Source organism: Eptatretus burgeri, chromosome 12 (assembly GCF_056783735.1).
Source record: "Eptatretus burgeri isolate ZD-2024b chromosome 12, Ebu_testis_v1, whole genome shotgun sequence".
NCBI lineage: Eukaryota > Metazoa > Chordata > Myxini > Myxiniformes > Myxinidae > Eptatretus > Eptatretus burgeri.
In genome coordinates this window covers 93,019,938-93,045,912 of record NC_140972.1, presented here as the reverse complement: position 1 = coordinate 93,045,912, position 25,975 = coordinate 93,019,938, and the positions used below count along the sequence as shown (strand labels likewise).

Here is a 25,975-nt window from a genome sequence, read left to right as displayed (position 1 = left end):
CAACCTATCCGCTCTCTTTTCCATTCCCTCTTCCCCCGTCCGCACCAAGTGTCCAGCCCCTCTCAGCCAGCATTTCACCCCAGGAAAAAGGGTCAGCTGCATATGAAATAGACAGATTGAATGCAGCGTGTTACTATGTCCATAACTCATCAGTCCCATATCGTAGAGAGACGTGTGGGGCCTCATTCGACTCTGGGGGAGTCCCGGTTTACCCGATTGTCCCAGGTCTTACCCAAATCGAGGGATTATTAACAATTATACACTATTTGTAGTTATGGTGATGTGATTAAACATAAAAATTCTTCAACAACACACACCATACAATGTATTGTCTCTCTTGTGCTTGAGAAAAGACTCCACTAGTGGTGCTTCTGTCTCTTCCTCAAGCCAGTTTGGAGATCGCTTCGCCACCGTCGAGCATTCGGACACCTCTTCCAATCCCTAGTCTGATTGGTTGCCTATACCATGGAGATGTCTCCGAAGGATTTCCTCAACCTCAAGGAAATCGATAACTTGAGGATTCCCAAGGGGTTATTTATGCAAGAGCCCTCAAGGAAATCCATCACGAAGGATTCACAGTGTACCTTCAGGGAAATGTTTCCTTGACGATGAGGGAATTTCACACATCCAGGCTCGAATGCTATCCAGGTTCCTCCTTGATGACTCCATCTTCGCTTTTTGCTTGTTCTGGTTTGCGATGGCACACCATTCACTTCACTCTAGTTATTACTTCGGGTCTTGAGTTTGAGCCCCTGCCCACCCGTTAAATAACACCATGTGGGTTGACTCAAACTGCCATCCTCTCGAGGTCTGCAAAATGAACACCAGCTGACTGGAAATCGGGGGAACTGCATCAGCGGCACAGCCACGATCCCAGAAATGATGCAACCAGCAGTCACAGGCTGCTTACAAAATAATAATCAGTGCCCCCCCCCCTGTAGATAACAGCAGGAATATGTAATTTGTTCGGGGTTACAGTGGTGATAACTCGACTATTTATCATGACAGATATCGATGGGTCTTCAACATCTACCGACGACGACGAGTGCAAGCAGATGTGTCCTCTGGCTTCATGTTCTTCCGACAACGCAAACATCGATACCTCACCATGCATGCCAAACACCAGGATAACAGGTTATAGTGGGGTGAGGATTCGAACCAAGACTACACAGCTCAAAGGTGAGTGTACAAAAACCATACAACCTCCTCACTTTTAGAACACGTTGAAGAGGACTCTCCTTCGGCTACAAAAGAACAAATTTGTGAAACTCTCTTCTTTACTGAGATTGTCTGACACTGTTCGTTTTGATTTTTGATAGGCTGAGGATGACAGGCTGAGTCAACCGCACCTGGTATTGATTTAGTGGCCAACGGGGCTCGAACTCAGGACCCTCGGATCCCAAGGCAGTCACCCTAACCACTAAGCCAATACCAGGCTCATTATCCTATATGATGCATTGTATCGCACCCCCTCTTGTGGTGGATTTGTTCATGATAATGTGTGAGGACAGTCAACAACTTGTTTCGAACATGTCATGTGCATTGTCTGAAGCTACATAATGAAGGCAATTGTCACATCGAAAGTGAGTATCCGTGACAACAAATAGCTACCTGTCTGTTCGAGACATATACAATGATTAGCTCGAAAATAATATCGAAAATCATAAATAAACACAAGATTTACCAGTGGCCTAACTCAGTACAGGGTTTAATATCGGTTCTGTCTTTTTATTTACAGGCAGGAACTGTCAGGACCCCTGAACACACGACACATAAACACGAATCAATACGCAATAGCCATGGATCCTGTGTACAATTTCAAGAGCAAGAGACTACACATCGACATTGATAAGTTGGGATGTTTGTTCTGCCACTGCAGTGCAGACGACCTCCGCATATCATCATCAGATGGAAAGGTCAGGTCATGGGCTGTAGGTCAGCAGTGAACAAAACGTCGTGATACCAATGACGTGGATTTGTTAGAAAGACTCGAGATCCTTTCAGAGGAAGACTATTATGCACTGGAAATGAGATGGCACAAAGCCTGCTATTCCACCTTCAGCTCTGAAAGCCAGCTATGCAGATTAAGAAAGCAATGCCAGACATCAGCAGAGGCATCAATTAGTGATAAATCCAATCCATGCTCAAGAATCCCTTCAGCACCCACAACATGCAGTTATAGGCCAGCGATCAACTGAATGAGTGTTCATTTACATACGCAATGTCTAATAAGTAAAGAAGATACAAGCACACCTGACACTAGGCCAAGGCTTCAGGCTTTAGCATGCTCACGAAGCTGGACCCTCGAAATGAAAGATCCCAGAAAATAAAGAAAATAGGGTAACATTTGTACATACAGTGTTTTAAAATAATGCTTTTCTTGCTACAAAACATCATATATTCCTGTGTCTGAATATTTTGAATGAAATGATTCCAACCCATGAATTTTGATACGCTTTTATATTAGTATGTATACATAAACGTCTCTCCGTCTCCGTCTCTCCGTCTCCGTCTCTCCGTCTCCGTCTCTCCGTCTCTCCGTCTCTCCGTCTCTCCGTCTCTCCGTCTCTCCGTCTCTCCGTCTCTCCGTCTCTCTCTCTCTCTCTCTCTCTCTCTCTCTCTCTCTCTCTCTCTCTCTCTCTCTCTCTCTCTCTCTCTCTCTCTCTCTCTCTCTCTCTCTCTCTCTCTCTCTCTCTCTCTCTCTCTCTCTCTCTCTCTCTCTCTCCCCCTCCCCCTTATGCATGGCCACATATTTTTAAGTTACAAACTCCAAAGTCAGGGTACAAAGACAACTCTGTGCGTGTGTGTGTGTGTGTGGAGGGGGGTGGGGGAGGTACCATAGGCTATGTGGCTGCGGCATCACACATAGATATGGGGAGCAGGGGCTGGGGGCATAAATTATCCATGTAAATGTTTACAGTGTCGTACCAACTGGTAGTGGTGGCAGAAGGTAATTCAATTTCCTTTTTTGTCTGGGCAACGTTGATGTTAAAGCACTCTCCGCACCTCCTTCCCTTCTCTCCTCCTTCCCCCTCGTCCTCCAAAAAAACAAACCCAGAGTGGCTTGTCAAAGCCTGTCATCATGTGTGAGCCATTTCTAGCAGGAAGGGACATCAGGACCAATGGGGAGCAAAGGGGGCGGGGGTGGGGGAGCGGGACGTGAGGACAGGGATGGGTTGGGGGGTGGCGGGTGAGGGGTTACAGCACTCTCTGCACAAGTAGATTTGTCTTCCTTTCCTTCTCACCCAAAGTTTTTGGCACCACAACGACTAATTGGTCCATCAGCGAAGCGATGGGTAGGCTCTACGAGAACACGAGAATAACATTTTGAGAAAATCACACTTTTGTTTTTCATTTTGCCCTACCTGCCTGAGTAAAAAAAAACAAAGATTACCTGTTAATTATTCAGGCTGGCCACATCTACATGAAAATCCAGATCGTTTTATAGATAGATCTATCAAATGTAGTTTAAATTAATGCAAAATCAAAAAAAAAAATCACAAAATTTGACCTTATTTGACCTTTTCACCTTAAAACGACCGATAAATTCAAAATTGAGGGTGGTATCCACCCACATATTCTTTGTCATCCTATAAATGACTGATCTCACATGGTTATCTGCCATTAACAAACAACACCGTCCAAAGTGTAAAATCGCATGTTGGCTGGTCCACGAGTAGTCTTACAGCTGTTTCTTCTTCTGGGATATCAAAACCACCATTAAAAGAAAACAAGGAGATATAATAAATGTAACAAGGAAAAGGAAAGGCATAATCAATCAAACAAGTATTTATAAATAAATAAAAAAGCAAACATAATAAACTCAATAAATCAAACAAGGAAAGGCACTTTGGGCAACTGCATCTCTCAATAAACTCAACAAAGAGACTGGTTCCTTAATCTAGGACCAGACATGACCCACCTGAAAGCACACATTCATCGTCACCACTGCAAAAGCTGATTTGACATTCTGAGTATTTTAGTCTGAAAAACAAGTGTACCAAGAAAGAGCAATCAGAGCTTACAATCCCTCGCCAGCCCTTGTTCCTTGTGGTGGATTTTGTGTGGAAAATGGAAGGATGTATTAAATGAGAGATCATTGATTGCAAATTAAAGTGAAAAACGGTCAAGTTGTAAAGGTCAATGGTCTGAAAATTTGTAAGGGTCCAATGGTCTGAAAATATCTAAATGGGTCGAAATGGTCGAAAGTGCCTAAATGGTCTTAACATGTCGAAAGGGTCTAAAGGGTATAATTTAATGTCTAAAGGGTTGGAATTTTCTGAACGGGTCTGAAGGATCCTAAAACGGGGAAAAAAGGGTCTAAAGGTCAAAGGGGTCTACCGGGTATGAAAGGTCTTTGTGGTTCTAAAGGGTCGAAGAGGTCTCAGGGTTCTCAAGGGTGAAATGGGGTCTATATGGTCTTGGGGTTCCAAAGGGTCATAGGGGTCTTAACAGGTATTAGGTGTGTAGAGGGTTTTAGGGGTCTTAAAAGTTTTGAGGGTCTTCATGAGTCTCAGTGGTCTTTAGGGTCTTTGTGGTGTTAATGGGTCTTGGGGTTGGTTGAAAAGGGTCAAGAGGGTTTTGTGGGTCTCAAATGTTCTTGGGGTTCTTCAGGGTCTAATGTAGTTCATACACATACTCACGTTCTGTGCGGACAAACAAACAGACAAACAAACGGACAAACAAAAAAATGCAATACCCTCTCCTCTGGCGAGGGTAACTAGAACAGCACTCGGTAGAGCACATACCTCCACCAGGTTGAACAGTTTACCTTTTGTATCGCACCGATCTGCCGGATCTGGATGTGGATGTTCACCGAAATCGAATCCATTCGTCCTTGTCATACACCCAACATGTCCACCAAGTTTTGTTCAAATCCGCCCATAACTTTTTGAGATATCCTGCTCACAGACAAAAACAGACAGGCATGAAAACATAACCTCCATCCGTCGGTGGTGGCGAAGGTAATTAAATGAAACTCCTTCAGACATCTTGACTACTGGATAGAAGATAATATTAAAAAAAATATATACCAAGTCAGAGCAAGCACCCAAAATGTTCAATTCGTGATGGGATGTTCATCATGTTTATCTAATTTTAAATCTCTTTTTGCTTTACAGCGAGCTCTATGTTACACTTCTGTGTTGTTTTCGCTCTCTATATATAACTACCTTTAATGGATGGGCGAGCTATCAACGGCACCCTGAACAAAATCCAATTTCCCGCCAAAACCTGCAGAGGGCACTGCATCAGCGGCATAGCCGCACCCTCAGGCAATGATGCTGCACACGAAAGTAAAAGACCACCCTCACCATATTTACTGCAGGTAAAAATTTTCATTATTTGTGATACCAGTGCGGGCCCGTACGTGCAAAAAATAAAATATATATCGTGACGTCAATCGTGATGTCATAGCACCGTGTCCTGTCATTGGTTGTTAAATAAATGGCCATAACTTGGGAACCACTTGTCCGATTAATGTAAAACCTTGAAAAGGCACATCCACAGGGGTCCCAGCAATATAGCTGGCAAGTTTCAATGAGATCGGACCAGAGGTTGTCGAGAAACAGCGGTCGCAGACAGACACACAGATTGCTAGAATTATAGATAGATTACCATCATGTTACCATGATCGTGTGGGTCTATGGTCTTAGCATTCCACATTTGATGAACACGTTGTGTACAAGTGCAAAAAAGTATGAACCACCTTGGTAAATTCGAACATGGTGCATGTACTTGGTGTCGCCTCCTACGCTTTCCACAATCTTATCTTTGAATCACCTCCTCGTACTGTTTGTTGTACCACTTCCTTAGGAAGCCTGTGTAAGCCGATTACCAACAGCTAATGTAGCTGCTTGGATTTCAATTTGTTCCTCATACAATTTCAGTGAAGGTAAGATTACGTGCGATGCATGGTCTTTACGTCTTCGTACCAGTGAGAGGATCCATTGAGAAAAGAAAAATCATGAGTGGGGGGGGGGGGGGAGAGAGAGAGAGAGAGAGAGAGAGAGAGAGAGAGAGAGAGAGAGAGAGAGAGAGAGAGAGAGAGAGAGAGAGAGAGAGAGAGAGAGAGAGAGAGAGAGAGAGAGAGAGAGAGAGAGAGAGAGAGAGAGAGAGAGAGAGAGAGAGAGAGAGAGAGAGAGAGAGAGAGAGAGAGAGAAAAAAAAAAATAAATAAATAAATAAATAAATAAATAAATAAAAAAAAACAACACAGAGAGACTTGAAACCCTTTAATTCGAAAGGTTAAAACAAACAAAATACATGCGTGTAATGTTGGTTATATATATATATATATATACACATATATATACACACACTAACTAATAAGTGTATGTGTGTGCATGTATGTGTGTGTGTCCTCCAAAACTCCAAAACCATGAAACCTATCAGCTTGAAACTTTGCATGCACACTAAAAAAAACTCCAAGGAAGTGCATGAGTGAAAATTGTGTGTTTGGGTTAGTTAATTAAAACATCCCTTTTGAAGATAATTAAAGGCCTTATTTAATTATATCCTTCATCAGGTGCATCCTCAGCCACCTCACTCTGGGGCTTTAAGGGAAGCGTATCCTGGGTGACCTCACTGGGGTCTGAGGCCGCCATGTTTTTTGGCCTGCTCAACCATGTCTTGACTTGGAAAAGGCCTCAACGATTTCTTAACGATAAAGTTTTTTTTTCTTCCAACTTTCCTCACTCATATTATCGAATGCCTGTTCATCATAGTGGCAAATATCTTATAAACACCCGGAGACGCCGGCATTCATGACTTTATTTCATTTCCAGATGTGAATAACCTTGAGAAGCTCTTAAACTAAGCCAAATTGAACATTTTAAGCTCCAGATTTGAACTTAGCAGCATTTCCAACCGCTAAAAAGTGTTCATTTGTCTAATTCGGACATAGTTTGGACATTCGGACATAGCTATCTTTTGCCAAACATTTAATTGGACTGCTTGCTCGAGTGCTTAAGCCGCTTGTCGAGTGCCTAACAGTGGATGGCGGTACAGTTCGTGTCCGATCGGGATGTACAGTCGGCAGTTGGTATATTATGGGTATATTTGGATCCGTAATTTTGGGACTCTCCACGAGTGTGTGTGTGTGTGTGTGTGTGTGTGTGTGTGTGTGTGTGTGTGTGTGTGTGTGTGTGTGTGTGTGTGTGTGTGTGTGTGTGTCTGTGTGTGTCTGTGTGTGTGTTTGCCTGCATGCTTGGCTACACGGGTGCCATGGTGCAAAGTTTCATTCCGTATCTTGGAGGTTTTAATTTTTAGCTTTTCTGGAATCATTCCAGAAAAGGTATTGTCATCGCGCACCATCCGTCCGTCCGTCCGTCCATCCATCTCCTTTTTCGACTTCTCCGGCCAAACCGCTGGGCCGATCCGGCAGAGATTTGACAGCAACATTCCTTTACTGACTTTACTGACAGGGATTGCAAACCTAATTCCAGCCATGTGACTTTAAGTAGGTTAAAATGGCCGACATCGTAAATTTCTTCAAAAATCTTCAGACCCACTAGTCAGAATGCTACCAAGTTTCGGTTACCACATTAGTCCATGGTAAGAATGTTAAATTGCGGAAGTCATGCCAATCACATGACCGAAGTGTGTCAAAATGGCAGTCACACAAATTCCTTCCAAAATCTTCTTTTCCAGACCCACCAGTCAGAATGCTACAAAATTTGAGTTTGGACACGGTCCTGAATTAAATTGTGGAAGCCATGTTGATCATGTGACTGGAAGTGTGTCAAAATGGCCGACTTCCTCAATATCTGGGAAAATAAAGCAAATTACTTCAAAAACCTTCCTTTGCAGACCCACCAGTCAGAATGTTACCCATTTTGGGTTGCAACATTAGGTCAGGGCCCAGATAAGCTGCAGGTTCTGTGGTCCTATTTTTAATTTCAGCAGCGTACGAGCGATCACATTTCTCTTTGTTCTTGTGACTGTTTCTAAAGCAATTGGTGATTTTATATGACTCAGTGTGCTTCATCTTGGTGAGTTTCAAAGAAAAATACATTTGATAACACCCAATTACTGAACAGTTTACCTTATTAACATATTTTCTCAGTTACAGAGCTGTTAAGGTTTTCCACCTGTCACACGATGATTGTGTGTGTGTGTGTGTGTGTGTGTGTGTGTGTGTGTGTGTGTGTGTGTGTGTGTGTGTGTGTGTGTGTGTGTGTGTGTGTGTGTGTGTGTGTGTGTGTGTGTGTGTGTGTGTTGTTCATAAAGTATAACATATTCTCTGCAAACTCCCCTACCCCCCCCCTACCCCCACTACCTCCAATACCCCCACCTCACCCACGCCTCTCTCTCTCTCTCTCTCTCTCTCTCTCTCTCTCTCTCTCTCTCTCTCTCTCTCTCTCTCTCTCTCTCTCTCTCTCTCTCTCTTTGTCCCATCCTCACTCCACCCCCTCCTCATACAGTGCAGCATCTTCCCACACTTCTCTCTCTCTTTTGTCTCCGAATGTATCTGGATGGTGGTTATGTCCGGATGGTGGTTGGTTATCTTTGCACGTATCTGGACGGTTCTTATCTCTGCATGTATCCAGACAGTGGTTATCTTTGGATGTGTCCAGACCGTGGCTATCTCCAGATGTGTCCAGATGGTGGTTATGTCTGGACGTGTCCAGACGGTGGTTAACTCCCTACGTGTCCAGATGGTGGTTATGTCTGGACGGACCCTCCCTTCATGCTGCCTTCCTTTCCCCCACCCCTTCTCGACCCCCCCCCCACCCCTCCTTGCTCCCCTTTGCTTCCTCGCTCCCTCACCCCTCCTCGGTCTCCCTTCCTCCTCGCTACTCCACCCTCTCTCCCCCCCCACCTTTTTCTCCCCCACCCATTAAGTATACTTGTCATCCTGACCGTGGTTATCTCTGGATGTGTCCAGATTGTGGTTATGTCCGGACGGACCCTCCCCTCAAACTGCCTTACGTTGTCCTCCCCTGACACTGCTTTACCTTGCCCTCCCCTCATGTTGCCTTTCCTTGATGTGTCTGGACGGTAGTTATCTCTCGCCATATCCGGACGGTGGTTATCTGCTGATGTGTCCAGATGGTGGTTATCTCGGAACGTGTCCGGATGGTGGTTATGCCCGGACGGACCCTCCCCTCACATTGCTTTACCTTGCCCTCCCCTCACACTGTCTTCCCTTGATGTATCTGGACGGTTGTTATGTCCAGATGGTGGTTATGTCCAGACGGACCCTCCCCTCACACTGCTTTACCTTGCCCTCCCCTCACGCTGACTTCCCTTGCCCTCCCCTCATGCTGACTTCCCTTGCCCTCCCCTCAAGCTGACTTCCCTTGTCATCCCCTCATGCTGCTTTCCCTTTCCACACCCCTCCTCACTCCTCCTCCCTCCTTCCCCTCACCCTACTCTCCTCTCTCCATCCTATCTCCCTTCTCCTCTTCTTACCCCCTCTCCCCCCTTAATATTCCTGTCAGCGAAGCAACTGGTTGTATTTGCTAATCTATCTATTAATTACTAAAACTCTCATCTTGTATGTTTCCGAAATACAGCCAAAATGGTACACGATAGCGCAAAAAATTTGGGCCCACCTTACTCACCATTCTCCTGCGGTGTGCAGTATCAAGTTTCGTTCAAATCGGGCAACGAAAAAATTATTAAAAAATCATTCCCCGATTCAGCCAAATACTCTTCGGGAGAATTTGATCAATGCAAACAACCTTAGTGGTATAGTTCGCCGGAGCTATCTTTTTTTTTTCTTGAAATGATTTTTTTTCATTAACCGCTGTCACAATGGGAACCCAAGGGGTTCACGGGTCGTGTAGTATATTACTAAAACTCTCATCTTGTATGTATGTATGTATGTATGTTTCCGAAATACAGCCAAAACGGTACACGATAGCGCAAAAATTTTAGGGCCACCTTACTCACCATTCTCCTGCGGTGTGCAGTATCAAGTTTCGTTCAAATCGGGCAACGAAAAAAATTATTAAAAAATCAATTCCCAATTCAGTCAAGTTTTGGTTTGACGTTTCAGAAAGCGCAAGGACAAACCATGGAGAATGTGTTGATATACCTCGAGAAACCGGTTGGCCGAACGATGACTCCTGAGGTAAATGCTCAAATTTTCTTCAAGTTAAAGTTTGACCACTAAATAATATTAAAATTTTGTCTTTTTTTTTTTTTTCTTCATCAACCGCTGTCACAACGGGAACCCAACGGGTTCATGGGTCGTCTATTACATAATAAAAATGAAAAGCATGGTCCGTCTGTGAAGCAGTGAAGCCGTGTGACTATGTCTATTAATTACATACTATTTGAACATCAGTTACACCCTGACTTCACACGTGCACGTCTATTAATTACGTACCATTGGAATGTACCTTTCAACCCTTCAGATTGCTGAGACACCTTTGACCATTGAAGATCCCGAAGACCACCAGGACCCAAATGACCCTGATGACACAAAAGTCACCAAAGACCCAAAATAACCGAAAGACGCAAAAGACCCCAAGGACCCAAAAGTCCCTGAGGACTCAAATGATCCCGATGACCCAAAAGTCTATGAGGACCCAAAAGACCGTGAGAACCCAAAAAAAACCCTGAAGAGCCAAAATACCCTGAAGACCCAAAAGACCCTGAGGACCCAAAAGTCGCTGAGGACCCAAAAGTCCCAAAATACGCGAAAAACCCAAAGTTCCCAAGGACTCAAACGACCCCGAAGACCCTTTAGAACCCTGAAACCTTAACACCATTTGGACCCCTGACACCCATCAGACAGATTGGACAGCTTATACCCTTGACCATTTAGACCACTTGGACCTTTTTATATTTCAAATAAATATGACATCACCAATCTCTACTACTAAAAGGCTGTGTGTGTGTGTGTGTGTGTGTGTGTGTGTGTGTGTGTGTGTGTGTGTGTGTGTGTGTGTGTGTGTGTGTGCGTGCGTGCGTACAAATGAGGTTTCACAATGGCTCAAAGTATCCACCTTCATTTCGGTGAGGGGGTCATGATCCATGGACCAAGCTGAAGTTTTTTTTTTGTATGTGTGGGCTTCAGAAGGTGGAACAGATCCCTCCCAGGTCTCAAAGTATCCACCGTCGTGTGTGTGTGTGTGTGTGTGTGTGTGTGTGTGTGTGTGTGTGTGTGTGTGTGTGTGTGTGTGTGTGTGTGTGTGTGTGTGTGTGTGTGTGTGTGTGTGTGTGTGTGTGTGTCGTTGATTGGTATCTTCATATGTGGGTTTCAGAATGTGGAATGGAGTCCTCCAAGGGCAGGCTCAAAGTATCCACCTTCATTTCGGTTAGGGTTCACGATGCACGGACCAAACTGTGAAGTTTTCTGTTTTTGAAGTTTTGTGCCGAGGGCTCTCTTCAGGATCATTACTGAACCTGGGACGGCTTCCAACTGTAGTTCGTTTGTAGTGATATTCCCAGGGATGGTTTTAAATATCTGTGAGGTTGTTTGGCATCACTGGTACAACTTTGGCATTTTTCAGTTTACAGGATCTTTTCACTTCATGCTTGAGGTCTTGGTATTTGGTCATTTTCTTGATTTCTGTATCATTCGTCCAAAATCACCACTATTAACACCTCAGTTAGCAATACCTTATTTTCTTTGTTTTTGCAGTATGATATCTGGTTGCAATGCTTTGTTTTTAATGTTCATGCCCGATGGGATCATAATGTCGTACGTGAGTGTTACTTCAATGTTTTCAGTGATTGCTTTTGGTTCATTTTCTCAAAAATTTTCTGGAACTGGAATATCAAAGTTTTTGCAAATGTGCCAGTAGATTACTTTACACACTCTGTTGTGTCGTTGTGTGTCCAGCTGTTCTGACGGGTTTTTTTTCGTGTTGAGTCATTAAGCGTCACATATTATTCTCTTTGCTAACCCAATCTCCACCCCTCACCTGTCTCTTATTTTTTTCCTCCTCCCCCCCACCCTTCTCTCTCGTTCTATTCCCTCCTCACTCCCCCTCTTCATAAAATGCAGCACCCTCCTTCCACACTTCTGTCGCTCTCTCGTTGTCTCTGCCTGTGTGTGTGTGTGTGTGTGTGTGTGTGTGTGTGTGTGTGTGTGTGTGTGTGTGTGTGTGTGTGTGTGTGTGTGTGTGTGTGTGTGTGTGTGTCATGCACCCCTCCCTCCCGCAGTGTGAAGAGCAACGTTTGGTGAGGTGTCGCTCTCCCCACCTCCCCCCAAACTCCCCTCCCTTCAACCTCTCTGCCCCCTCTCCCTCCTTCTTCGCAATCACGCTAGTATATTATATTTCCCATATTTATATCACCCATTCTATTATATTACCCATATGTTGTATTACGCATCCTATTACATGACCCATATATTATATTAACACTTTGTAAGGGCTACCCATCCTATCATATCACCCACATATTAGATCACCCATCTTATTACATCCTATTATGTTACCCACATATTATATCACCCATCCTATTACATCCTATTATATTACCCACATATTATATCACCCATCCGATTACATCCTGTTACATTATTGTGGGGCCGGGTATCGGTGGCAAGCACGACCGCGAGAGGGAGCAGTAGAGTCGGCTCCACTGAACACACCGGAATTTATGTCGTGACCCTCGGATAAGTCCGAAAGGCACAGGTCCCTTACAGGATCATGAATCGCCAATAATTTGACCGCGTGGGGTAGGGTTAATTGCCAAACTTCAATATACCTAATTACCCACGCAACAAAGCTACCGGGGAATTCACACCCTCGACAGACCTCGAGCAGGAAGAGCCGTTACCATGCCCGAACCGTGTGTAACCCGAGCGGAGGTCACCAAGGACTGTCGGTCCAAATGAACAATTTACTGCCTCGCTATTTCTCAACACCCACTGTGCTAAGCCAATGAAAGAAACACAGGAACGAGCTGGAACGTTTAACAAAAGGGGTATTTATTTATAATGGGAAGGAGAGCATGCAAGAAGGCAGAGTTAATAAAAAGGAATGCAATTTACAAGCAAAGCTAAACACTTGCACAATTCTACTTAAAAGACTGGGCCCATGGACACACACACACACACACACACACACACACACACACACACACACACACACACACACACACACACACACACACACACACACACACACACACACAAATTAATGGTGGCCGCAGCCTTTATTAATACCCCCCAGTTTGGAGGGAAGGTGAGCTGGAGGTAAGATCTCTGGCTTGGACCTTCCCGCTTCGTGCGGTTCTCGACGATCTGGCCCAGCAAGACTCAAACCCGCAACACGATGCTGCTGCAAGCGCCAGGTACGGAGAGTAGCCTCGGGCGCTGGCACGCTCCATCGGCAGAACAGGTGATGATCCACGGTGGGAACACTCAGTCTCAACCAACGAACCCTCCGACCCCTTCACTGGGTCGCCCCCACACAATTATATCCCTCCTTTTTGACAGGTGGGAGGGATCCGTCTTGTGTCATTCCCCTCATTGGACAGGTGTGTCGGGTCATCTCTTGGCCGTCCACGATTGGTCGGGGAGAGGTGCTCATGTCTCCGCCCCTCGACAAGGAAGTCAAACAGCAACATGTTGCGTTGGCTCCCCATTGGCCAAGAGGCGGCAGACGTGCTCGCACCCCTGCGATTGGCTGAGAGGGGCGCCATGCCCGTATTTGGAGCAAAATCTAAGACGCCAATGTCCAATGAAACCCCGCCTGGCATATTGGACTCCGCCCTCGGCTGTGCTTGACACGCATGCATGTGGGAAAGGCCGATGGAGGATGGTGGAAGGAAGTGAAGGCAGGTGTCGTTGTCGTTGAAGTTGTTGTTGATGTAAAAATCCTAACTATAAAATAATTCACAGCGCACGTACAATTAATCAACCATTAAACATAGGACGGGACCCTAACTAGAAACACATACTTACTGATATAACTGATTTATAGGACCTGGCTGTTGTGTGCAGTAACCTTCCAAATTCGCAACAATATTACCCATATATTGTTACGGGGCCGGGTATTGGCGATGAGCACGACCGCTAGATGGAGCTGCAGGGTCAACTCCACCGATCACCCGGAATTTATAGGCCGTCACCTCGGATAACTCCGGAGCCGATGGGTCCCTTATCGGACCGAAGTTCGCCAATAGGTCAACCACGTGGAGTAGGGTCGATTGCCAATTTCAATTTACTTAAATACCCACGTCGTCCAAACTACTGGGGAAATTCACCCTCGGCGATACTCGTACGGAACGAGACGCTAGCGTACTCGAACCGTGTGCGACCCGAGCAGATAGTCACCGAGCTTCTGTCGGTCCAAATGTCCCTTTACAGCGGCAACAGCCTGGCTAATTCTCCAACATGCACCGTGTTAAACCAATAAAAGAAAGGCCAAAACGAACCGATACATTTAACACATGGGTTCATTTATAATGGAGCAGGGGAGCACGTAAGAAGTAGATTTATCCGAATAATAAAGATGCACGTATGTACAGCAAGGCACTTATACAATTACCTACTTACTGGACTGGCACTACAAAAACACACACACACACACACACACACACACACACACACACACACACACACACACACACACACACACACACACACAAGCCAAAGCGGTCTTTACTGAGGCCTCCAGCTCGGATGGAGAGGCGAGCTGCAGACCAGAACCTGCCTCCGACCTGTCCACCTCATGTGGTCTTCGAGTTAATTCGAACCGGGCACCAGCGAGAGGCGAGCCGAATCCAGACACCAGCGAGCCGCGATCAGCCTCCTGAGCTCCGGCGGATCCTCACGCGCTCCAGAACACGTGCTGGTGAAGACGAGGCGCCGATCCTTCGCAACCCGCTCGAGTAGATTCAACCGAACAACCACCAACCACTTTCTGTGCTCTCCGTTCCCTTTTTATACCTCTCGGGCGTGGCTCGCTCAGGCGTGGCCCGTTCACCGTGGGTGGGGCCTGACCTTTCCCCGACTCGGCGCGCCACCAAGCGAATCGGTGGGTGGGGTATGTCACATTCCATGACTTGGAGTGCCCAAGCGAGCGCGTGGAGAATGCCGGGAGCAGAGGCTTTTCGTTGGTGTTGCAAAAATAAAAGGGAAACCCTGACTATCAAAATAACTTTACAGCACATGAACATTTATTCACCCATTTGACTCGGGAAAGGGAGCTATCTATCCACATTCACTTATCGAAATAACTGAGATATAGGACCTGAATTTTGTGTGCTCATGGCTTCCAGATTCGCAACACTATTATATCACCCATCCGATTACTCCAATTATTTTACCGACATATTTTATCACCCATCCTATTACATGCTATTACATGACCCATATATTATATTAACGCTTTGTAAGGACTACCTATCCTATTACATCCTATAATATTACTCATATTATATCATCCATCCTATTTAATATTGTTGTGGCCACGGGTACCGAGACACCAGCTTGTCACTCAGGGGGATTAATCCCCGGTTGTCCTTGGTAGAGCCGGACCTGGGGCCACCGCCCACAATTAACGTTGTGGTATGGTGGGTTGTTTTAGAACCACGAATGCCACCAAGTCAACCACGAGTTCCAGTGTCCACCGTCTAATTATTCCGTTTAACTGGAGGTCACGTGGTTACCTGAGCAGGGAGCGCGCCCTCGGCGAAGCACCAATATTATCTGATTAGATTTAAATTTGGGCGGCATATATATATATATATATATATATATATATATATATATATATATATATGTACTGCATATATGTGTGTATATGTATGTATGTATATGCGCATATATGTATGAATGTATATGCGCATATATGTATGTATGTGTATATATGTATATACCAAGTCGTATAACACCAGGGGGTTGACTCAGCCCGTCATCCTTCCGAGGTCGGCAAAATGAGTACCAGTATACTGGGCCGGTGTATACCCCGGTTAAAATAGGTGTACCAGATCCCTGTGTAGTAAGAGGCGACCAGGGTTGCGTCAGGAAGGGCATCCGGTGTAAAGCATGTGCCAAATCACTATGCGGATCATATGGATGATCCGCTGTGGCGACCCCTAACGGGAGCAGCCGAAAGAAGAAGAAGAAGAAAGAAGATTTAAATTTGGGCGGCCGAGCGTTTTAACCGCTGGTGCGTGCCGACGATTTTTTGGTCAAATCTGTGGTAATTACCTCCCAGTCTATCTCGGTTCGGACAATGACAGACCAATAGAAGGAAAGGACAAACACGGACAGGTTGGAAATCGACAAATAATTTATTAATAATAAAATAAAGAAATAAAAATAACTTTTTTATTTTCTGAGGTAAATAAAGAATAAATTTCAAAGCAAAATCAATCAACCCTGCCCTGCTCACCAAACTCTCTTCCAATGGTATCCAAGGCCATCTCCACTCATGGCTCGCAGATTTCCTCTCCTGTCGCAGTCAACGTGTGGCCCCAAATGGAGTTCTTTCATCCCCCCTTCCTGTCCAGGCTGGAGTTCCTCAAGGTAGCGTTCTGGGTCCTGTTCTTTTTCTGGTTTTCATCAATGATCTCTCCGACTCTCTGGAAAATCCTCTCTATCTCTTTGCTGATGACTCCACCCTCTGCCGTACCATCGGTCATCCCTCAGACCGGCAAGCAGCAGCTTCTTCGCTCACTGCTGATCTGGATAAAATCACAAACTGGTCCAACACGTGGAACATGTGTTTCAATCCAGACAAATCTCACACTCTCACTATGTCTCTTCGAAAGGACTGTTTAGAACCCCCCCCCCCCCATCCACTTTCTCAACAATCCACTGGAAAAGTCCTTTCTTTCAAGCTTTTGCGTCTCACTATCTGCCATGACCTTTACTGGGAAAGACACATTTCAAACCTCGCCCCCAAAGCCAGTCGCCGACTGGGAATCGTCTGTCGTGCAATGTCCTTCCTCGGCCCACCTGAGCTCCTGACCACTTACAAAGCTTTTGTCCACAGCCTGATGGAGTACTGTTCTCCCCTCTGGGTTGGTGCTCCTGCCTCCCACCTTTCTCGGCTTCACACTGTGGAAACCAAGGCATTTCGGATCATTGGCATCTCCCGCAATGAGGCTCAGTCTTTGGGCCTCTCACTCAATCACCGCAGGTTGGTCGGTGGTCTTTCTGTCTTCTTCCTTCTCCTCTCCAGCCTCGCCCCCCCCTGCTCTCTCTGCGATTTGTCCCCACTACATTTCTACAGGGCGCTCAAGGTCTGCCACAACCCCCTTCTGGTAAAACTACCAAAATCACCAATCACTGCTCACCTTCCCTCTTTCATTCCTCTTTTTTCCCGCCTTTGGAATAAACTCCCTCACTCTATTCATTCCCATTCTTTCTTCCAGGCATTCAAACCAGCTGTTCACCACCACCTCTTATCATCCCCCATCCAAATCCTCGATCTTTTCTACCCCCAATAATCCACCCAAGCCCACCTCCTTCAAATTCCCTGCTTTCCTTCCTGAAAGTCCCTGTAATGTCCATCTTCTATTCCCCATGTTCCCCGTCCCATCCCTCTCCCTTCCACAGACCTCCTAATGTCTCTGTTCCCCACCGTTTTGTCCTTCCCACTCCCTCCCCTTCTGTCTCATGCCCCCTTGCTGTGCGTTGCGTGTTCGCTCTCACACGAGCCTCGACAAGGTATACAAAAAATTTTAAAAATCAAAATGCCAGGAAAGAGACAAAGAGCAGATACTTATCGGGGGTTGATTTACAGCGAAACACAGACAAGGGTACCCAACAGATCATTCGGGACGGGGGGGGGGGGGGAAGAATCCTCTCGCTCACCAGAGTAGTCGTCCATGAAGTGACAACGTCCTGAAATGTGTGCTTGCGTGTCACGTCCATCGCCAGCACCCAGCCTTGCCGTGCACCCTCTCGCGAACAGCCTTGAACGCCGATCGACGTCTGGGACGACATCGAGATCGTTTGTCGCGGGTTTAGACCTTGGTGTTGCGACACGGGCAGTTCCTCACACTTCACGAAACTGGTGACGTACAGTGACCCACACGGTCCGTCGGTGACTGACCCACGCCTCACTCGTCGGCGCTGCTCACAGCCACACGCGCACCCCACGCTCGTTTGCTCACTTCCTCCTCCTTTTCCTCTCTCGCTTTCTTTCTCTTTATTCTCTCTGCCTTCTCTTGCTTCTGTCGCCCTTTTCCTCTCACTTTTCTCTCTGGTTCGCTTCTTCCCTCACGCGCTTCAACTCTTGATTTTTTTTTCTCGTTCTCTTCTCCCTCCTCTTTCTCTCGCCTCCGCTTTCTTCCTCAGGACGGACCTCCAATTTGTTTTATATCTGCGGGCCGTCTCAGCGGGCGCAGAGTCCCCCCAAGCTCACCCCGCCCCACTTGCGCACGGTTACCATGACGACCCATGCGCTCTCAAAAAACGCGGGCGTTGGAGCTCGTGAGAGAACGTTGCTGAGGAAAAATAAGGGCGGGCTTCGGAGCTCGTGAAAGAAATGTGTGTGAACGTGTCTGTCGGAAAGAAAAAAAGCTTCTCAAAAGAGAGGGGATCTATTCTTTACCCTTCTCAACGCATCACGTTTAAAATCCCATTAGACATGGGGATGGGGCTAATCTGAACATGCATTTGAGGAAATAACTGTCTGAGGACCTGGATGTGTGGATGCATTAATCAGACCGGATTATGAGATCCTTAACAATATATTGTTACGAATCTGGCAGCCATTTGCACACAACAGCCAGAGTCCCCGCAGTTCAGTTATTTCGATAAGTATGTGTTTATAGTTAGGGTCCCATCCTTATGTATAATGGGTGATTAAGTGTATGTGCGCTGCGAGTTATTTTTAAGTTAGAATTAATATCCAACAACAACAACATCCTCCTTCGCTCCTGCCACCATCAGCCTTCCTCACGCGCATGCGTGCCGAGCACAGACGTGGGCGAGGCTTCCATCACCTCAGATCGGAGCCCGCTCCAAAAAAGGGCATGGAGTGCTTCCTCTGCCCAATGAGCGAAGGGCGAGCATCGCACATGCGCCCCAGCCAATGGGAAGCCAGAACACCCAGGGAAAGAAGAATGTCTCGACTAAGCGACAAAGAAGAGAGAAGCGCCAAAACAGCCACAGAGACTCCACCCAGAAGGGGCGTGTTTTTCCCCTCCTACCGTGACTCTCCTCCAATCACGGCTGGTCACAAGACCCAAAACGCCCCATCCAATCCGAAGGCGAGTCTCCAGAGAGCGGATTCCCCCCCCCCACCCCGCGTGGGGGAGGGGAGAAGAGAATCGAGTGGTGCGCGAGAAAAAGGTTGTTGGTCGGTCACCCCCCCCCCCACCCCCCGTGTTCTGGCCTGCTGGGTGCTCCTTGTCGTGGTCGTCGGTTTTTGTCCCTGGTCTTCTCCTTGGCGCTTGGTGCGAAGCTGACCATGTAGGTTTGAGTCCCATCGTGGTGGTTTGTGTTGGAGTGCACGGGCTGATGGGCGGAGTGTCCGACTTCCCTGCCAAGAATCCCGGGCTCCACAGGGGCAGGTCGGCAAGCCGCACAATGCGGCCAGGTACATCACGGAACTCTGTCCCCCCAGCTGAACTATCCTCGTTGGCTGGAGGACTGAATGAAGACCCGGTGGGGTCCATTTCTATTTGGATGTGTGTGTGTGTCTGTGGGCCCAGTCTTGAAGTAGAAACGGTATAAGTGCCTTGCATCATTGTTCATTTGATTATATTCGGTGTAACTCTGCTCTTTGTCTCCCTCTCCCCATTATAAATAAACCCCATGTTAAATGTACCAGCTCGTTGCCTGTCGTTTCTATCATTGACCCAGCGTGGTGCGGGCTTGAGAAATAGGGAGGCCGTTTGTGCCGAAAATTTTTCATTTTGTCCGACAGGCTTTGGTAATCCCCGCTCGGTTACGCCGGATCCGAGTCCGTAACAGCAACTCGGTTCGGACAAAGTCGGCCAAGGGTGTGACTTCCCCGGTAGTTAGACGGCATGTGTATTTAGTTAAATTGGAATTAGACAATTAACCCTACCCCACGCCGTCGAAATATTGGCGTCCACGGTCCACTAAGGGACCCGTGACCTTCGGAGTTATCCGAAGGTTACGACCTTCAATTCCGGCGTTCGGTGGGAGATGGCCCAACTGCTCCATCTGGCGGTCGTCCTCGCCACCGAACCCGGCACCACAAGAATATTACCCATCCTATTACATACTATTTTATACATTACCCATCCTATTATATACTATTGAATATATCACCCATCCTATTTAATATATTACCCATCCTATTATTTTTTAATTTTTTTTTGTGTACCTTGTCGAGGCTCATGTGAGAGCTAACACACAACGCACATCATGGGGGACATGAGACGAGAGAGTGAGAAGGACAAAACAGTGGGGAACAGAGACATTAGGAGATCTGAGGAAGGCAGAGGGATGGGACAGGGAACATGGGGAATAGAAGATAGACATTACAGGGACTTTCATGAAGGAAAGCAGGGAATTTTAAGGAGGTGGGCTTGAGTGGATTAACGGGGGTAGAAAAGATCGAGGATTTGGATGGGGGATGATAGGAAGTGGTGGTGAACAGCTGATATGAAGGCCTGGAGTGAAGAATGGGAATGAATAGAGTGAGGGAATTTATTCCAAAGGCGGGAAAAAAGAGGAATGAAAAAGTGAAGCTGAGCAGTGATTCGTGATTTTGGTAGTTTTACCAGAAGGGGGTTGTTGGCGGACCTTGAGCACCCTGCGGAAATGTGGTGGGGACAAATCGCAGAGAGAGCTGGGGGGCGAGGCTGGAGAGGAGACGGTAGAAGACAGAAAGACCACCGACCAACCCGCGGTGAATGGGTGAGAGGCCCAAAGACTCAGCTTCATTGCGGGAGATGCCAATGATCCAAAATGCCTTGGTTTCTACAGCATGAAGCCGAGAAGGGTGGGAGGCAGAAACACCAGCACAGAGGGGAGAGCATTACTCCATCAGGCTGCGGACAAAAGCTTTGTAAGTGGTCAGGAGCTCAGGTGGGCCGAGGAAGGACTTTGCACGACGGAGGATTCCCAGTCGGCGACTGGCTTTGGAGGCCAGGTTTGAAATGTGGCTCTCCCAGGAAAGGTCATGGCAGATAGTAAGACCCAGAAGCTTGAAAGAAAGGACTTCTTCCAGAAGATTGTTGAGAAAGTGGATGGGGGGGTTTTCAAAATGATCCTTTCAAAGAGACATAGTGAAAGTGTGAGATTTGTCCAGATTGAAAGACATGTTCCACGTGTTGGACCAGTTTGTGATTTTATCCAGATCTGCAGTGAGCGAAGAAGCTGCTGCTTGCCGGTCTGAGGGATGACAGATGGTACGGCAGAGGATGGAGTCATCAGCAAAGAGATATAGAGGATTTACCAGAGAGTCGGAGAGATCATTGATAAAGACCAGAAAAAGAACAGGGCCCAGAACGCTACCTTGAGGAACTCCAGCCTGGACAGGAAGAGGGGATGAAAGAACTCCATTTAGGGCCACATATTGACTGTGACAGGAGAGGAAGTCTGCGAACCATGAGTGGAGATGGCCTTGAATACCATGGGAAGAGAGTTTGGTGAGTAGTGCAGGGTGCCAGACTGTGTCAAAAGCATGTGATATGTCCAGGGATACGGCTCGGCTTTGCTGTCTGGCATTGAGGATCTCCATCCATTGTTGGGAGAGCAGAAGCAGCATATTCAGGGTAGAGTGACCTGGTCTGAAACCAAATTGATGATCAGAAATCAAGCCATTGGAGAAGAGGAAGGATTTGATGTCTGAAGCGATGATGGATTCCATAACCTAGCTGATGATTGGGAGAAGGCTGAATAGTCTGTTGTTGCAGGGATCTGTTTTTGCACCTTTTTTGTGCAGGGCAGTGATGTTTGCTGATTTCCAAGGAGATGGCAGATGACCTTGAGAAAATGAGAGGGTGAATGGAACAGAGAGAGGGTGAGCAAGAGCAGAAGAGCAGGCTTTGAGGACACGTGGGCTGATGCCGTCTGGACCGGTTGCTGAATCTGAGTCGAGGTTTGACAGCAAGCTCTCCACCTTGTCAGGAGAAAAGGACACAGAGTCCAGGGACAGTTGGGTGCGACTGGGTAAGGTGGGTCGAGAAAGTGATGGGATTTGGACACAAGATTTAGCTGGAAACACCGAGTTTAGGCATTCAGCTTTTTCACGTGTGGTATCAGCAGTGCGGCCATTTGAGGTAAGGGAGGGGATGGAGGGGGAACATTCATCAGAAACAGATTTGATTAGACGCCACCAGGATTTTGAGGAGGGAGAGAGGTTTGAGAGTTCAGACTTGAGATGAGAAAGATGTTGTTTTCTGGCTCTCCTGAGGGTAGATACACAATTGTTCCGAGCTTTATGGGAGGAACTGAGATTACTCTCAGTTGAGTGTGCTTTCCATGAGGCAAAGGCAAGTTGTTTCAGGACAACTGCCTCACGACAAGCTTCAGTAAACCAAGGGCGGGAGGAAGGGTAGGACAACTGAACACGAGAGGGGATAAATCTGTGCATGAGGGAGAGCAAGTTTCTTTGAAAGAATTCCCAGGATGAGTTGATGTTGAAGAAAGTAGAGATACGAGACCAGTCTATAAGTTTGAGGGCTGCTTGGAGACCCTGCCAGTCGGCTTGAGTGAAATGCCAGACTCGACGGCAGTGAGGTGGTTCTCTGATAATAGCCAGAGAGATGTCCACTTTAACAAGGACGTGGTCAGAAGAACCGATTGGAGCAGAGGAAGAACAGCAGATCTTGTCAGGGAAATTTGTCAAAATCAGATCCAGAAGAGATGGAGTACCATTGGTTGAGATCCGGGTATGGAAGTTGACCGATTGAGTCAGTCCCAATGAGTCGCAGAAAGTTTTTGCTGAGGTGCCATGACAGGTGAGAGAGATACCCACTCCGAGTGAACTGGCATGATGACAATTGAAGTCGCCACATATGAGGAAGAGAGAGTTTGGATGATAAGATAGAAATTGGTCCATGTTTTCGGAAAGTGAGGTGTAGATGGAGTCATCACTGTTTGGTGGACGGTACAGTACACATATAAACATGAGGTGGGAGTGGAGGGGGAAGCCATAGCCAGAGGTATTCCTAGGGGTGTGGGGGAGTGAGGGCAGTGCATGGAGAGTGAGGAATAGAGTTTTTGATGAAGAGAGCAACTCCTCCACTCGGACGAGGCTCAGGTCTGTCAAACCTGAGGAGGGAGTAATGAGGGAGAGATGTTTGTGAGTCAGACACGTCTTGGGGGAGGAAAGTTTCTGTTAGGCAGATTATGTCTGGTTTGTCAGTGGCAACCTGTCTGGAAAGATCTGAAAGGTTTGAGCGAAGGCCCCGGATATTTGAGGTCCACACTTTTAATGAAGAGGGAAGGGAGGAGGCTTTGGGTGCAGGAGTGGGGGGAGGGGGGGGGGAGGACAAGGGACGAGGGGGTGAGGTAAGGGGGGTTGTTGAAAGAGTGTGGGGGATTGCAGAATAGCTCGCGGAGGGGCTGGATGAGGAGGAGAAAAGGCTATGTGGTGCTGTGGGAGATGGGGGACAAGAGAGGGGGAAGAAGGCAGATGAGGATTTGAGGAGGTGGAGTGAAGAGAAGGAGGTGAGAGGGCAGTGGAAGGAAGCAGCTTTGTGGATGAGAGGGGGGGCAACTTTGAGAAGGATGAGTGAGCTGGATGAATGGTGGGAGAAAGGTGAGGGGAGTTTTTGAGAGAGGTGAGAGGGAGGCTTGGAGGTGGAAGAGTGGGATGGTTGCTTTGAGAGTGAGGGGTGAGAGGAGTGAGTTGGCACTGAAGTTGGAAAAAGGAATGGTTGATTGAAAGCGAACATTTATAGCAAACTGGGGTTTTTTAAAGTTTTCGGTCAGAGATGCGATTAAAGACATTTCTTTATGGATGCAATAAAGGCGAATCCAGAGAATGGAGAGAAGAAACACTGTAACAGTTGGATTTTTTCGGCAAGGAATGAAGGAAAGGTCGAATTGAGAGCAGTCTGATTAAATAGTAGAAGTGTAGTGCATTATGATACAGTAAAGAGTACCACACGTGTGAAAGAGGAAGATGAAGCATTATAAGAGATCGTTTTTATTATTATTATTATTATTATTATTATTATTATTATTATTATTAATGTTTGAGAGAGTTTTCAACAGATTAGGTCATGGAAGTGTTGTCGAAAAAACCTGGTAGAAGAAGAAGAAGAGTAGAATAAGAAGAAGAAGAAGGAGAAGAGGAAGAAGAAGAAGAGATTAAGTGGAAGAAGAAGAAGAAAAAGAAGAATCGAGAGTCGTGAGTCATGAGTGAGGACGGAGAATGGTCGCGTTTTTTTTTTGTTTGTTTGTTTTTGATTTAAGATAATAAATAGAGTGATTAATTGGGAGGGCTGGGGGATATTAAGAAAGTGGTGACGATAGAAATTGAAGGTAATGGGGAGAAAAAACAAAACACGTTCGTACCGTTAGGCCTCAAGGGTAGGCCTCAAGCGTCCGGATTGACAAAGTCCACAAAATAGCACGATTTTTGAAACATTTTTTACATCCTATTTAATACATTACTCATCCTATTACATACTATCTCTATTATAATACCAAGCTCGCACACTAAAAACTCGGCTCGCCGTCACACGATCCCCATGAAATTGCTGTGGCACGTAGCGGACATGCCGACAATGTTTGGGAAGTCTTGGCGTTCCATAGTACCACTTGCATTTTGCACAATGCCTATTTTTGTCATTCCCCGTGTACGGTCTGTCGTCTGCTACTAGCTATGTTGTACTGCTATCCCGTATCGCTAGTTTTATATATTACCCATCCTATTTAATATATTACCCATCCTATTACATCCTATTTAATAAATTACCCATCCTATTTAATATATTATTCATCCTATTTAATATATTACCCATCCTATTACATCCTATTTAATATATTACCCATCCTATTACATCCTATTTAATATATTCCCCATCCTATTACATCCTATTTAATATATTACCCATCCTATTATATCCTATTTAATATATTACCCATCCTATTGCATCCTATTTAATATATTACCCATCCTATTACATCCTATTTTATATATCACCCATTCTATTACATCCTATTTAATATATTACCTATCCTATTTCATTCTATTTAATATATTACCCATCCTATTTAATATATCACCCATTCTATTACATCCTCTTTAATATATTACCCATCCTATTACATCCTATTTAATATATTACCCATCCTATTACATCCTATTTAATATATTACCCATCCTATTACATCCTATTTAATATATTACCCATCCTATTATATCCTATTTAATATATTACCCATCCTATTACATCCTATTTAATATATTACCCATCCTATTATATCCTATTTAATATATCACCCATTCTATTACATCCTATTTAATATATTACCCATCCTATTACATCCTATTTAATATATTACCCATCCTATTACATCCTATTTAATATATTACCCATTCTATTACATCCAATTTAACATATTAACCATCCTATTATATCCTATTTAATATATTACCCATCCTTTTACATCCTATTTAATATATTACCCATCCTATTACATCCTATTTAATATATTACCCATCCTATTACATCCCATTATAATATTACCCATCATATTACATTACCCGTCCCATGATGTTAGTGCATCCCGATCACCACTTATTACCGATTGTTGCACAGATTTTGCATTTGTTGTCCCGCAGGAAAACGACAAACTCTGCCCATTGTAACCAATTTTAAAGGACGTAATTCATCCTCTGGACACGACGCGTGCTCCAGACACTGCGAAAAGTGGAATGGGGGTGCATCGTGGGGAAGCTGTGCACAGATTCTGGGTACACAGTACCACAAACATCCATCGCTTGCAGCTGCACATCCTCGGTCGGCCCACTTGACAACATTGTGGAGGAGGAAGAAATATACGAAGAGGAATAGGGAACAAAAATCAGAGAAGGAATGAAAGTGAACATGAGAGGAAGTTAAAAATAACTCATGAAGAAAGCAGAGGTTGTGGTCTTATCTCTTATGGACATCGT

The 25,975-nt window shown here is 45.8% G+C and overlaps 1 protein-coding gene and 1 long non-coding RNA gene across 8 annotated transcripts in view; one reads left to right on the top strand and one right to left on the bottom strand.

The window, feature by feature from the left end:
* Window positions 1-911: 911 nt before the first annotated feature.
* LOC147016143 (uncharacterized) lies at window positions 912-25,967 on the bottom strand. Of its 4 annotated transcripts, none has more exons than XR_015050026.1 (3): window positions 25,786-25,967; window positions 4,772-4,901; window positions 912-3,984 (listed from the first exon to the last, which is right to left on the bottom strand). It is a non-coding gene; the product is annotated as an uncharacterized LOC147016143 (long non-coding RNA). The 4 variants fall into 4 exon arrangements; XR_015050025.1 differs by lacking the exon at window positions 25,786-25,967 and adding an exon at window positions 17,734-18,268; XR_015050027.1 differs by lacking the exon at window positions 25,786-25,967 and having other exon boundaries at window positions 913-3,700; window positions 3,923-3,984; window positions 4,772-5,972.
* LOC147016142 (cytoplasmic FMR1-interacting protein 2) overlaps window positions 24,135-25,975 on the top strand; it is a 123,954-nt gene continuing 122,113 nt past the window's right edge. For 2 of the 4 annotated variants that reach the window (XR_015050024.1, XM_085848884.1), the window contains exon 1: window positions 24,211-24,229. Coding sequence is in view for 1 of the 4 variants with exons in the window: in XM_085848884.1 (XP_085705010.1) it covers window positions 24,227-24,229 (3 nt within the window). In the remaining 3 variants the exon portion in view is untranslated. Of the gene's footprint in view, window positions 24,230-25,975 lie in introns of all 4 variants that reach the window. The other 2 variants (XM_085848886.1, XM_085848887.1) reach the window with 2 other exon arrangements.